We start from the raw sequence: 12867 nt of genomic DNA on the forward strand, positions 1-12867 counted from the left end.
TTAAAGAACATTTGTCTTTTTATTGTTGATTTCTACAGTATAAACTTACTAAAGTTATGTCACTTTAATATCTACACCGCCGACATAAGTGTATTTTATTTGCGGTTACAACGCAGTCATTTAAATGTTTTTCTTAGTTCTACACATTTGCCATAAAGTTTACTCTTGAGTGTGTTTCGTGAATCTATCACAATGCAGCATCGCCTTTAGTTTTTATGTGACTTACGCTGCAGAGCAACATTTTGTAAGCGCAAAATACCAATTGGGCTGCAGGACAAAACAGCTACTGTGATGCAAGGTTATCAGTTCTATATGATATAACGGGTGCACAGGTGACAAAACATGATCAGAGGTCCTGGGCGTAGCACTTTTGCAAAAATTACTGGTGACATTCATCCTCTTAGCAGTGCATTGCACGTGATGTATTTTGTAATTTGTGTAGTGTTTTATATACTGCACCCCGAGCTAATGGGTAAACATTGAAGAAATGAAAATCTTTATACCAAAGATTCGCAGACAGGTGTAGTATCCGAATCCTGACTGTGCATCGAGCTTAACCCTGTGTCTGAGTCCTCGTCGTTTGTGTTGCAGTTCTTTGACAGTCCCCTTGCCTGCTCAACCCAGCCACTGTTTGTGTCCAATGGGGGTAGCGTTTCAGTTTCACTTATTACAGGGCTGCTTTCATAACTGTCCTCAGTATGCTCCTCTGTTTTGTCCGACGTCTCAATATCCATAAAATTCACCTTTTCGAGCAAAACGCGCAACTCTTCCGCCTTTGCATCCCACAGCTCCTGACTAAGATCTAAATCACTTTTAATCGTTTCCAAGTCCGTATTTAATCGGAGCCCGATGTATAGACTAGTGTCTAGTTGAGTTTTTATCCTTTCGTGCTCCATAAGCAGCTCGTTATCAGAAGCAATTGGCTCTGATGCTGTTGCAGTTACTGCAATTGCAGATTCGGTCTCTGTCAGGTTGCTGTCTGTGTCTTTGGCAGAGAGCTCCTCTTGGCGTCGCTTCATCCACCTCTGGTTTAACTCTTCCTGGATCTCCGCAGTAATCGTGTCCATCAATGCTTCCTGATCTGTCAATTGCTCTTGCAGCTTTATAACTTCCTCGCACCGCCTTGAGTACTCTTCAAACTGTGCAAAATCCTCCGCCGACTCGTTTTTATCGCCGTCCGCATTCGAGTCAGCCTCCAGGCTGGCATCAACCATGTAGGTGTCTTGCACATAGTTGATCCCATGCCTTTTCATTCTGTCAAAGTGAACTTTAGCTTCATACCTGTCGATCTCCCTGTCTAGTTCTTTAATCCTCTGTATCTGCTGGCGGATAGTGTGATCCTGCGATAAAACCAGATGCACTAAAGTTTCCATCTTTTCCCCTGTCGTTGTATCCTTGGGTAACGCTTCTTGTCTTTTCTTGTTGATTTTATCCAGTTTCCTAAACGCTTTCCGGACAATCCGGCGTTGTTTCTCCTGGGACAGAGCCATGGTGGCCCTTGCAGTTCCTTTAAAACCACATGGGCTCTCTTTGCTGAGAACGACTCTTGCCTCTGCGCTCCTGGGTCCGTTGTTGGGTAAAGAAGCTTCATTTTTCACCAACACAAACCTGACGTTTTCTTGCTCCTCTCCCCAAGCGCTCCAGAGTCGCAGGATCTTCGTTTTATTGGGCAAAATCCTCTCAAAGCCTCTCCACTTCTCCACAACACAGTAAGACTGTGGGGACCCTGATAGCGTTCGCGCAGATGCCCCTTGCTGGAGGTTGTGGTCCTCCAAAAGCACCTTGACAACATCAGCGCAGGTAGTGCGTCTCGACAGACCCGACACCAGCTTCTCCTCTCTGCAAACCCACACTGAGATCTTGCACCCCCCTAGATCCATTTTTAATCATAAACTATTGCAACTGTTTCATTAAATTATTGTCCACGTCTTTCGGGCTCTTGTAGCACATAAAACAAATCCAACACTTGCTTTTGTTAAATGATGCCAAGGTTAATGTAAAATGGAATACTGACAACAAACAGTCCTTCATTCATTCAGTCATTAATTGATTTAAGTGCCTCCAAGAATTCCACAGTATTTCACAGAAGCGTATTCCTACTGGCAGTTCCAAACGCTGTGTTCGTTGTATTCTGTTCAGTGCCGTGTATCCCGGGTATGTTGCTACCGCTGTACGCTGAAGCCTGATAATTCTTGCGTTTCTTCTGTCAGACGAGCTTCACTGCTTTCAAACCAACCCGCAGTTCTGTCTCTGCGCGCTCCCAGCTTTGCAGTTCTAAGCCCTGCTGGTGTGTTTTTTTTTTGTTTTTTTTTTTTGATCACATGACAGCTTCTTAACAATAAAAGTTCTCCAAAGGTTTCCCAGTGGCACCGCCTACCTCGCTACGAAAAAAAACACACTACTCAGCACGCTTACATCAAGTCGATTTCTCTGTATTTATTTAAATGTATGCGCAACCGTAACCACGCATTTATTTGAGAGATTTTGTTGTAAAACTGACTCATGCCGAACTGACTCTATTAGAAAACTATTTCATGTCAACACATATGAGACTTGGATGTTCCAATATAAACCCTTACATAGTTATCTGCATGAACACATTTCAATAAACTAACTTGGCAGCATGTGATAAACTTTAGCTTTTTGTAGTTGTTGGTATTTAAAATTGCTGCAATGTTACAAAATGTTTTGTTTTGCCCAACCTTAATTTAAAAATATGTATAGTTTTATTAATGAGTTGTTATTTTTTAAATTACAGAATCGGTATGTTCCTGCTTTTATTGTGCAATCACTGTGTGGTACAAGGGCTCCAGTAAATGAATAGATACAACGGTCACAATTCAGATTATGGAAACACGTTGCTGGAGAGACTGTCTGAATCTAAAGGGATTTAATGATGAAGTGCACTTGAACAGAGAATTCAGTCTGTCTTAAACCCTGTGCCGCCTCCGCTCCATTTGAGACGGTCCAATGAAACGCTTCAAACAAAGACAGGGACTCGGCTACTTAAATGGCAAGACATTCATTAACAGCAACAGACTGCACCGCGGGTTGTATGAGCAGAGCGGGTCGCTTTATAAATCGAGCTCTCATGGTTCCATTTTTTTCTTTGCAATAAGAAGTAAAATATACAGTAATTCAAAATTGTTGAAACTACTGTAATGCAACTTTTGCGGTATGTCACTTGCGTTGTGTTTGATTAAGACGGTTTAATTATCAATTGCGTAGTCCACCCATTAGACTGACAGTTTTGCTAAATGCTTTGATGAGCGCATTATATATATATATATATATATATATATATATATATATATATATATATTAACTTGTCCCTCTTACTTGTAAAACCTTATGCACGTGTTATGTTAATTAAACAATCGCTCACGCTCACTAGCTCCGATACATTGGCTATTTTATATAACAATGTATTGCGACAGTGTGTTATTTATCGTTGTTTTTACCTTTATTATATGTAGGCCCTACTTGAGTGAGTGAGTGATGAAATCGTGTATCCTGTAATTTTAAAATGTTTACTTAATGTTAATGTTGGTTTTGTAGATATATTGACTTAAATACGCGTTTTAGACTGTGAGCTTTCATTCTATAGTGAGGCAACAGTATCCTTCAATACAAATTATTTAGTTTCAGAAAAACAGTTTGTCTCAAATTCATTTTGATGCAGCTATAGGAAAAAAAATACATCTTTCAATTTGGAGAAGGCCCGTTGATTTATATATTATTTATATATTAAAAAAAAAAAAACAACTCTTAAGTCTACTGAAAAGTTGTATCCTTTTATGGTACTTTTTTTCTATGTCGGTTCCAATAAATTTAAGCACATTTAGATTTAGTCAGAATTACAATTTAATGCCAAGCATAATTCTTCAGACGCCAAGCTGACCGAGTAAACAGCACATTTTATAATGATAACGAATATGTGTGCTAGGTCAGTTTTATTTAAGGTGCACATTCTTTTGGCCCAGTTCAGCCCATTTTCAGATTGGGGGGGGGGGGGGGGGGAATAATATTTTGAAAAAGTTCATGGAATAAACAGTCATGAATTTAGATGTTTGCATTCAAACACAAGCTGATTTGATTTAAACTAGAGGTTTACAAACTATGCCACATCTTTAATGGTAAACCTGAGGTAGATGCCACACTTTTCACTGGCAGTGTTAGTCTCCTAAATGGTACAGTATTTTAATGGGGTTTACTATAGAAGTCTGCCATAAAAAACAACAACAGAAGATGGTGTGTGTGGAAGCCAATGCTTGGTTTGACTTCAATAAGAGAAGTTTGCTATCTGGAAAAGCTATAGGTACAGAGGTGGCTTTTTAAGGACACGTTTCTTGGCATGAAACATAAATCAGAAATGTTCTTTCATCTGATCTACATTTAAGTGTTCTGCATAATTTACAGCAAGTAACCATAGTTAATGAGACTAAAGGCCAGCTCTGTTCCGAAACCACAGGCAAATTCTTTATAGGTAGGCGTGTTTTTATCTACAAAGCCCATATTCAAACAATGATGAAGAAGTAACACCATGTTTTCAATTATATATATATTTTTAAAAATCTAAAAGTTTTAAATATTTAGGTTAATTCTCCCTTTTTCTGTGTACAGCTGGCACCAACACTGGCCTTGGAATGAATTAATGGGATAAGGAATATTTTTCTTAAAGTTGCTATATGTGACACTATATGGGTTTGTTACTGATGTTCATTTTCACCCATATACCGTGCCTTATGCAATCTAACAAATAACACTATTTAAAGTAATTAAGTGATGTTAATGTTGGCACAGTTGGTAATTCCCTGCCTGCAATATGATATAATGATATAGCATTTCTAGGAACTTAAACATATTAGATGCATTTGATAATTGACAGCTGTTGTTCTGTGGAATACGTCATACATATCAGATATTTCTTGGTACGAGGGTTAACATACAATAGAGTAATAGGATCAGATAAAAAAAAAAAACAGGTTACGATGTTCTTGCCATTGTCTTGGGTATGGTGCCCTTTACTGGAGGAAGAGAGAACTACTTTACGAACTGTGTTCTCTCTTCTAGCTACTCATCTGTTGTAAATCGACTGTATTTTGAAAGAATGCTCAATATGCACACATAACATTTGCATGTGTTTTAATAAATAGGTAAATACCACTGATTTTTTAATCCCAATATGCCACTTTCGTGTCTGTATTTATTTTACTATTCTGCCCTCTAGTGGACTAAAACAAAATAACATTTTACATTAATAGGGGAATTAAAGGGCCGAGTTGGCTTTAGAAAGGAGGCAATTCCGATTTCAAAACGGATTTTGAGTGACGATTATATGAATATAGTATATAATATTTACTGATACAGGCTGAATTGCATAAGAATATTTTCCCATTTTCTTAAACCAAATTCACATGTATAATCAATTTTTCCTAAAACCACCAAAATTTAATGAAGCTGTGTTAGAAGATAAACAAAACTATTTATTCATCATTATTTAATTCAGACACAAAACAAATGTATTCGTTTGACAGGACCAGAAGTGTATTATAGACTATAAGGTGTAAATCGAATCAGAAATGCTAATTACACATGTTCAGGTACAGCCTATAGAACGAAGCTTAATTTCTCAGTACATTTCTCAGGCAATCACGGTCAGTAGTCGTGTGCAAAATTATACAAAAGGAGCAAAAACGTTATTTCAAAGAGTGAGAGGCGCAGGTGCGGCTGCAAATAAAAAAAATCTGTGGAAGACTGAAAGTCTTTATTTATTTTTATAAAATAGGGTTGAAAGTGGTTTTGTTGCAAACGTTTTGACACGTGTTTTTATTAAGAATTTCAAATCATTTTTATAAGTAGTTCAGTTTCATAAACGGTTTCATAAAACTTTTGTATCCGGTCAACAGCAGGCACTTTGAGTTCGTTGCTATTGAGAAAAAAAATAGCAGCTGGGGACTTTCTTGAGCTGCTTAGGTTCGTTGCAATTGGCATTAACTTGCGTACTAGTTTAGTACCGTCCTCCTTACCAGTTAGTACGTTCGTTGCAATTGACCCAGGGTGACTGGAGATGCTGGCTGTTCCTGTTCCTGTGTGTGTGTCATTAGAGATGGATGGTGTCCAGAGAACAGCCTGTCCAGTTATTATGAAACTTTGGTTGGAGCATTCTTAGTGAGAATTAGGTTGGTCTATAGAGGTTCTTGTTCGTCTGTCTTGTGTGCAGGTAAACCAGTCTTCTAGTTTTGCATTTATATCGACATTTTGTTTTTGCGAATCTGGGGACATAGGAAAGTGTAAGCAATCTGCTTTTCCCTGAAACTGATATTGTCAGCTGTAGTATGTCACCAAGATCCTTGTTTTACTCTTGAAAATGAACTGTTATCAAGCAATTTACCCATGATTGGCTTTGCACATTCTTGCTGTTGGTGCTGGACAAAATACTGTAGTACACAGGGCATTGGGTTGGGTTTTACTTGTGGCTTTTTGTGCTCAGTTGGGAAAATCAAATTAGTTGGTGTGGTACCGGCTCCTTCCCTAGTCGAATGACTACCACTTTACACACAATGAGATTTAATTGACAAACTAGTAGCATTGTGTACACATAATGGCCAAAAGGTCACTGTAGAAGTGGGATTGTGAATCTCAGACAGCACAGAATACTGTTGTGGTCCGTAAGGCATCCTATGAGTATCACCCTGGAACTCTGCAAAGCGACAGCCCTTTATTAAACTACATGGTAACTGTGCAGGGTTCGATTTTAAGCATATTTACTGCACTGTCTTTTAGTTGAAATGTCTTCATTTCTATGCAGTATATATTGTCTTCGTAGGAACAAGGTGGCTGGAGGACGATGGCAGGATCGTTTTTTAACTCCTGTGTCTAACTGTTTGCAATCCAGATCTATATTTGGTTTATAAGGATCCACTCCAATTGCGTTTTTGTCACTTGAATTCTGAGACAGCCCACTTTGTGTGTAATTGTTTTATTCAGGTAATCTGCATCAAGTTTCCCTTTGCTGAAATCCCCAATCCTGGTGCCATTTTTGCAGGTCACCTTGCCACTCTCTTCGGTTGTCCCCCAGCCCACTTCCACGTACCCAGACTGCAGGACATCCCGTTCGTACTTGGGAGAGCCTGTCACAATATGCACCTTTTTGAGTAGCACAGGTTGCTCAAAGATTACCAAAATATAGTTACCGTTGGTGACAGACTTTCCCCAGAAAAATCAATTTCCATCATATGTATTTTGAAGGGAATGATTTTCATTGACTTGTGTCAGTAACTATTTCAGCAGGAGGGTTTTTGCTTCCCTCCCCAGCAAACTCTTGGAAATCATCATCTTTCAGCTTGTTATGGATGTCCTGAAAGGAAGAATACGACCCAATGTGCTGGAACAACGAAGGCTTGTGTCGGATTATCTCAGTTTGAGCTTGGGAGAGATAAAAGTGATCCAGGAGCCAATCGCAGGGCATTTCATCGTAGAACATCAGAAGGAATCTTGCAAGTCTGGGAAGGTGTTCGCTATGATACAATTTCCCAATGTAACCCAGTTTAAAGAAAGCGATGGTAGCCCATGATACTGAAATTCTAGCCACGTACTGTTTGATTAAAGTCAGGAAGTTTTTGGAACAGTGAACATCGTCTTCCAAGATTAGGTGATACTGAGACAAGTTGGCACAGAAGTTGGATAACAAAGCGTAGTCCAAGTTCTGTTTGGACCTGTATTGGACTCTATCATCGGGGTCGTTGTAGTTCCTCTTGAGGCCTTCCAGTGTTGGATAGACCTCCTTTGAACAGGAGATGACAACCAGGCTGCCAGCAGCAACATGGGTAACCTCAGTGTTGAGGGCAGGATCAAAATTGGCCAGGTAGATTACAAGCACCATTTCTTCCAGCTATGAAGAACTTGACTGAAGATAGACTTGATGGTCTCCATCAGATAGTTTTCTTTCTTCCTCTTGACAGAACGTATTCCTATTGACAGATATTCTACAAAAAAGAAGAATATGTCTTTATTTAATACGTCTTACTGTTTTATTGAAATTTTATACTAAACACATTACTTTTAAAATGACTTTTGACACAACTGTCGTCACCTGAGATGCCCTCACCCCTGCTCAGCAGACGTGAAGACGATGCTATTCACTCTGGTGCAGCCTTTTGCTAACATACCTTTTGCACTTAAACAACATTCAATTTTTCCTAGAAAAAACGTGCAGGCACTTTAGTAACGTGTCTTGTAAACTCTGTTGCAAGTAACCTCTTTAAATACCAAAAAATGGCAGCAAAGAGTTCTTGCAGGGTTAGGTAAAATCTGCCAGTGACAATATTGCAGTTATTATGCATTTATACAGTATTGCATTAGTTCTAGTGCTGGTACACATATCAATATTTTTGACATTTATTTGGATACAAAAATCAGATGTTCGTATTCACTAGAAATGACAAAAAATACATTACCTTTTATTTACCGCCTCACCAGAAGTTGCAGGACAGTTTCAAAAATGGCAAATGAAAAAGAGCTCAGAGTAATGTGAGGATATACATATAAAAAATAAAAAATAAAAAACAGTATCAACACAGCAGCTCTTGATACTCTTTAGTCAGCAAAAAGTAAACAAAACAGATTATGTAGGAGAACGCATAGTGATCTCTATGGAAGGCCATCTGGGTCAAAAATGCATTGTGCTGCTTTAGAGTCAGAATCTCGTCGGACAGAAAAAAGGCAAGCACGTCACTCTGAAATGCCTCGCTTAAACAGAGCCCAACTTGCTGGAAATGTTGTGTGGTGGTTTTTATGTAGATTGTATATATTATATATATATATATTTGTGTTGCGACTTTCTATTATGTGGAATGTCATGATAAAACAAACGTGGAAATGGTGTTGTAAAATGAAGTGCCTAAAGTTAAATTTCAGTTTTCGTTTGCTTGTTCAGATACAAAAAGGCACAAGTAAACCTTGTGTTATTACTTGATGAAAACGTGTCGATGGCCACTGTTTACCGTGAAGAAACGGCAATGGCAAGGAATGAAAATAAATAAATAAATAAATAAATAAATAAATAAATTGCGGTGTCAACTTTATTTATTTTGGAAATAAACAAAACACTGTTTCACTTGAACTGCTATTTGGCATCCTTTGTTTTGTAGTTAATTCGCTGGGGTAAAGTAAGTCCTACACAACGTATTCTTTACTGCTGGGATATTTTTTCTGTTTTAATGTGTTGCATATTGTAACATCTTGCTGTAAAATAAAGGCACACACACAGGGGCAACGCCCCCTACCTTTGCTGTCTCTGCCTGCGTTCTGAGCAATATAATGGCTTTTTGAAAACAAACGAATATTTAAATTCTGAGCGAATATCCAAACATGAAAATCCTGTGTTCATCCCAGCACTAATTAGTACTGATATATATTGTGTGAAACAGTCCTGTAAACGGGTTGATGTAGTACAGTGTTCAGTGTTCCTTGCAGTTTGAAAAGCTGTATAAGCAGAAGTAAATTACTTCAAACTACAACAATCTAGACTCCTCAAGCCCAGTCAGGAATAATAGAGTGCATTGGTAGGGTTAACAAGAAATTGCTGCGTGTTGCTAAAAAAAAAAAATACAGACATGTACTATTTGCTATTTAATAGTCTAATCCCAGGGTTTGAAATATTGAGAGCCTGGGTGTTGTGTGTGTATTTTGATTGTTGAACTGAAAAATAACTACACAATTTGATTCTATTGTTAAACTCATAGGGCCGTATTTCCAAAGCGTTACTCCCGTCTTAAAAAAAGAAATCATGTAAACCGTTAAATGAGAAACAAACACATCGAGAGGGCTTAAGAGAACTTGGGGTAGATTGCTTAGCTGTTTGGTTTTAGTTTTGTTAAAAATAAAACCTTACAGATGTTTTACTACTTTCAAAAAATAGCAGTTAAAGAACAGAGTAAACACTTATATGGCCCATGGTTTTTTAATATGGCTGGATGTTGTATTTTTAGCGCTGTGCCAACATCATAATATTAGAGCAATAAAGGTTTTGAAGTAGTGTGATTCAGTCTATTGTACTTATGGTATGTGACAACCTTTAGTAGCAGGAGATTTGAGTTTCTTTTTTAAATGAAGTTGCTTAGGCTGCTAAATGTTAATTATTGAAGAAATATGAGAATATACAAAACTTCTAAAATGTGCTTTAATACGAAACCCACTTTTTTGTAGAGGAGGAAACCCTAGTAGGAAGCTGTAAGGTACTTTAAGTGGATCCAGGATTACTCTCTTTGTATTCTTCAGGTCTGCAACGCAACCTATATCAGAGGGAAAATGTTGAGAATGACTTGGCGTGACACCATGGTTGTAGCTGTATGTGACACTCATTATAGCACCGAATAATCATGATCTCAGTACAACTAGAGACACTGGAGTGTGTTATTGCATTTTATAAACATACAACCACCCCCACTGTACTTTATACTTTAAAGGTTTACATGTTTACCAATTTGCTAGCCAATCAGATTGATAGAATGTTCCATGACGTTTTATAACAAGCCTTGTCATTTTCATTTCATGCTATAGATTTCAATAACGATTCTAGAACATTTTGACTGGTTCTGAAAAAAACTAAAAACATCTGAGATACCCAAACCTGTTTCTTTATAAAGAGATGTACACACCCCACAGCATCAGTTACCTTGTCAGGGAGGTTCTCACCAGTGCAACCTCTGCCAGAGGCTGCAGATAAATGTACACCAGTATGGCGAGGAAGAAAATCAGAAAGGCTGGAGGGAACAGATAACGTCGACAGAGCCGTCTAATCGGTAAACGGATGCCCATAGCCTGCCGAGAGGGGGGGAAAAAGAAAGAAAAATAATGATGGCAACATTCAGTGACGTGGGGTGAGCATATACAGACCTCAAGGTCTGACGTCCTCCAGGATGTATAGGTATCATTAAAGGAACGGATTAAGAGGTTCAGTTGGGTAGAAATGTAGTTTATAGGTAGAAACAAAATTGTGCACCACTGCTTTAGATCATTGTCCCATCTGGAATATGTCCTTAATAGAGGCTCATCTACTTTAAAACACTCATGTTATAATGTAAAACTAGAAGAATTCAAAAGCAGACAAAGATTTTGTTAAATCAATCCTTATGGGGGCTCCCGAGTGGCGCATCCAGTAAGGGCACTCCGCGTGGAGTGCAGGATGCGCCCTATAGCCTGGAGATCGCAGGTTCGAATCCAGGCTATGTCATTACCGACCGGGAGTTCCCAGGGGGCGGTGCATAATTGACCTGTGGTTTTGCCATATAACAGTGTATATAGTTTCCCCTTTACAACGGGTTGGCTGGAAGATTGCCAGGAAGGTTTGGTCCATCATTTAGTGCCGAATCAGTTTGGAAGTAATCTGGTCTATGTGGATCCTATAGCCTTGAGTCTGTTGTTCTGTGTGGATCCTATAGCCTTGAGTCTGTTGTTCTGTGTGGATCCTATAGCCTTGAGTCTGTTCAGGCCTGGTTGCTGGTTAACAATGACCAGCCTTTTTTTGGATGCCATTGAAAAAGATAGCTGACATTACCCAAAGAGGCGAATTTCATGTCTCATACACAAACCATTCTAACCTAAAACCATAAGAAAAAAACAAGACACAAGAAAAACAAGTTACCATTCCCCTTGCTATTCCCCAGGTCATTGCTGTAAATCTGTTCTACACTGGCCCTATATGGTTAAATGACGAAGCTGAACTCATAGCTTTAGGCTATACAGCTGTGTAAATCCAGGTTCCTAAAACAGCACGTTATTGGTTCCACAGTGCAGAAACGTAGTTAATAACTCATTTAAGAATCACAACACGTTTTGTTTTTATCATCGTTGCTCTTGCTTTTCAATCATTGTGAGATTCTGTTAATACTGCACTCCTCACTTTGTAAGCCACTGACAACTGCAGGACTCCTAGAATTCTATTCCAATGACAGAGCACACAGGAGAAGACTCTTTGAATATCTCATTCAGCAATATTAAACAAGGTCATTACATACGTCGGTCACACTGATGTAGCGGTTGAGTTCTCTTTCAGTCTGTAATGCTGTGCTGCTGATACGCACCCTACCCCCCTACACGCTCATTGTACAGAGGAGAAGCTGGGGCTGCAAAAACGTGTTTGTAAATCAAACATGGCCTGCATGAGCGGTCCACATTTATGTTCTCCATAGAGTAAAACCCTGAGTGGCTCAATCCTCCAAGATAAGTGTCAAGTTTTTTAATGAAGGTGTGAAGCTTAGTGAACGATTGTGAGACACCAGTTAAAACGTGTATAATTGTTGCGTTTTAGCCTGGTAACTAATAGTAAAATGTGATGTTTGTCTTGTTCAAATTCTCATTTGCTTAAAAAAACAGCTGATGAGTTATTACTCTTAGCAGCCTCATGACTACAGAGCTTGCTCTTTAGATTATTAGTAAAACATTCATCTTTCATTTGGTTATGTTTAATTTGGTTACCTCACTGTACTTCCAGATACACAGGTACAGGAGCTACCCTTTGGTTACACTGCAGTTAATCTGATGTTTAGCTATGTAGTCAGGACTACATTTCTCCGCATCCTTCCCATACTCTGCCACACTATGTATAATCCCTTAACATGTAAGTATCCTCTAAAGATCTTTCCTCCTTGACCGCTATATCGAGCTTTGTTACAAAAATGTTGGGCTTTTGGGAATTTGTTTTAATAACCCTGATACCTATATGTTTTCCTGCGTTGTTTTTTTTTTCTTGATCTTGTTTATTAATTCTACTAAATCCTACCTAGAGGATAGCTAATGAGTTTCAATGGGAGATCATGTTTATGATTGGACTCTGCTGAAGCCTATTCTATTTTTAAATGTGCT

The 12867-nt window shown here is 38.6% G+C and overlaps 1 protein-coding gene and 1 pseudogene across 1 annotated transcript; both read right to left on the bottom strand.

Annotated features, from left to right (window-relative positions):
* On the bottom strand, nucleotides 1-2286 carry LOC117434752 (ras association domain-containing protein 10-like). The gene has a single exon (XM_034057393.3). It carries the CDS (start codon nucleotides 1878-1880, stop codon nucleotides 498-500), a length of 1383 nt encoding a protein of 460 aa, XP_033913284.1. The 5' UTR covers nucleotides 1881-2286; the 3' UTR covers nucleotides 1-497.
* A 4614-nt stretch (nucleotides 2287-6900) lies between these two features.
* LOC117434522 (alpha-1,3-mannosyl-glycoprotein 4-beta-N-acetylglucosaminyltransferase C-like) lies at nucleotides 6901-11579 on the bottom strand (annotated as a pseudogene).
* Nucleotides 11580-12867: the final 1288 nt, after the last annotated feature.

The sequence above is a fragment of the Acipenser ruthenus genome, chromosome 28 (assembly GCF_902713425.1).
Source record: "Acipenser ruthenus chromosome 28, fAciRut3.2 maternal haplotype, whole genome shotgun sequence".
NCBI classification, from domain to species: domain Eukaryota; kingdom Metazoa; phylum Chordata; class Actinopteri; order Acipenseriformes; family Acipenseridae; genus Acipenser; species Acipenser ruthenus.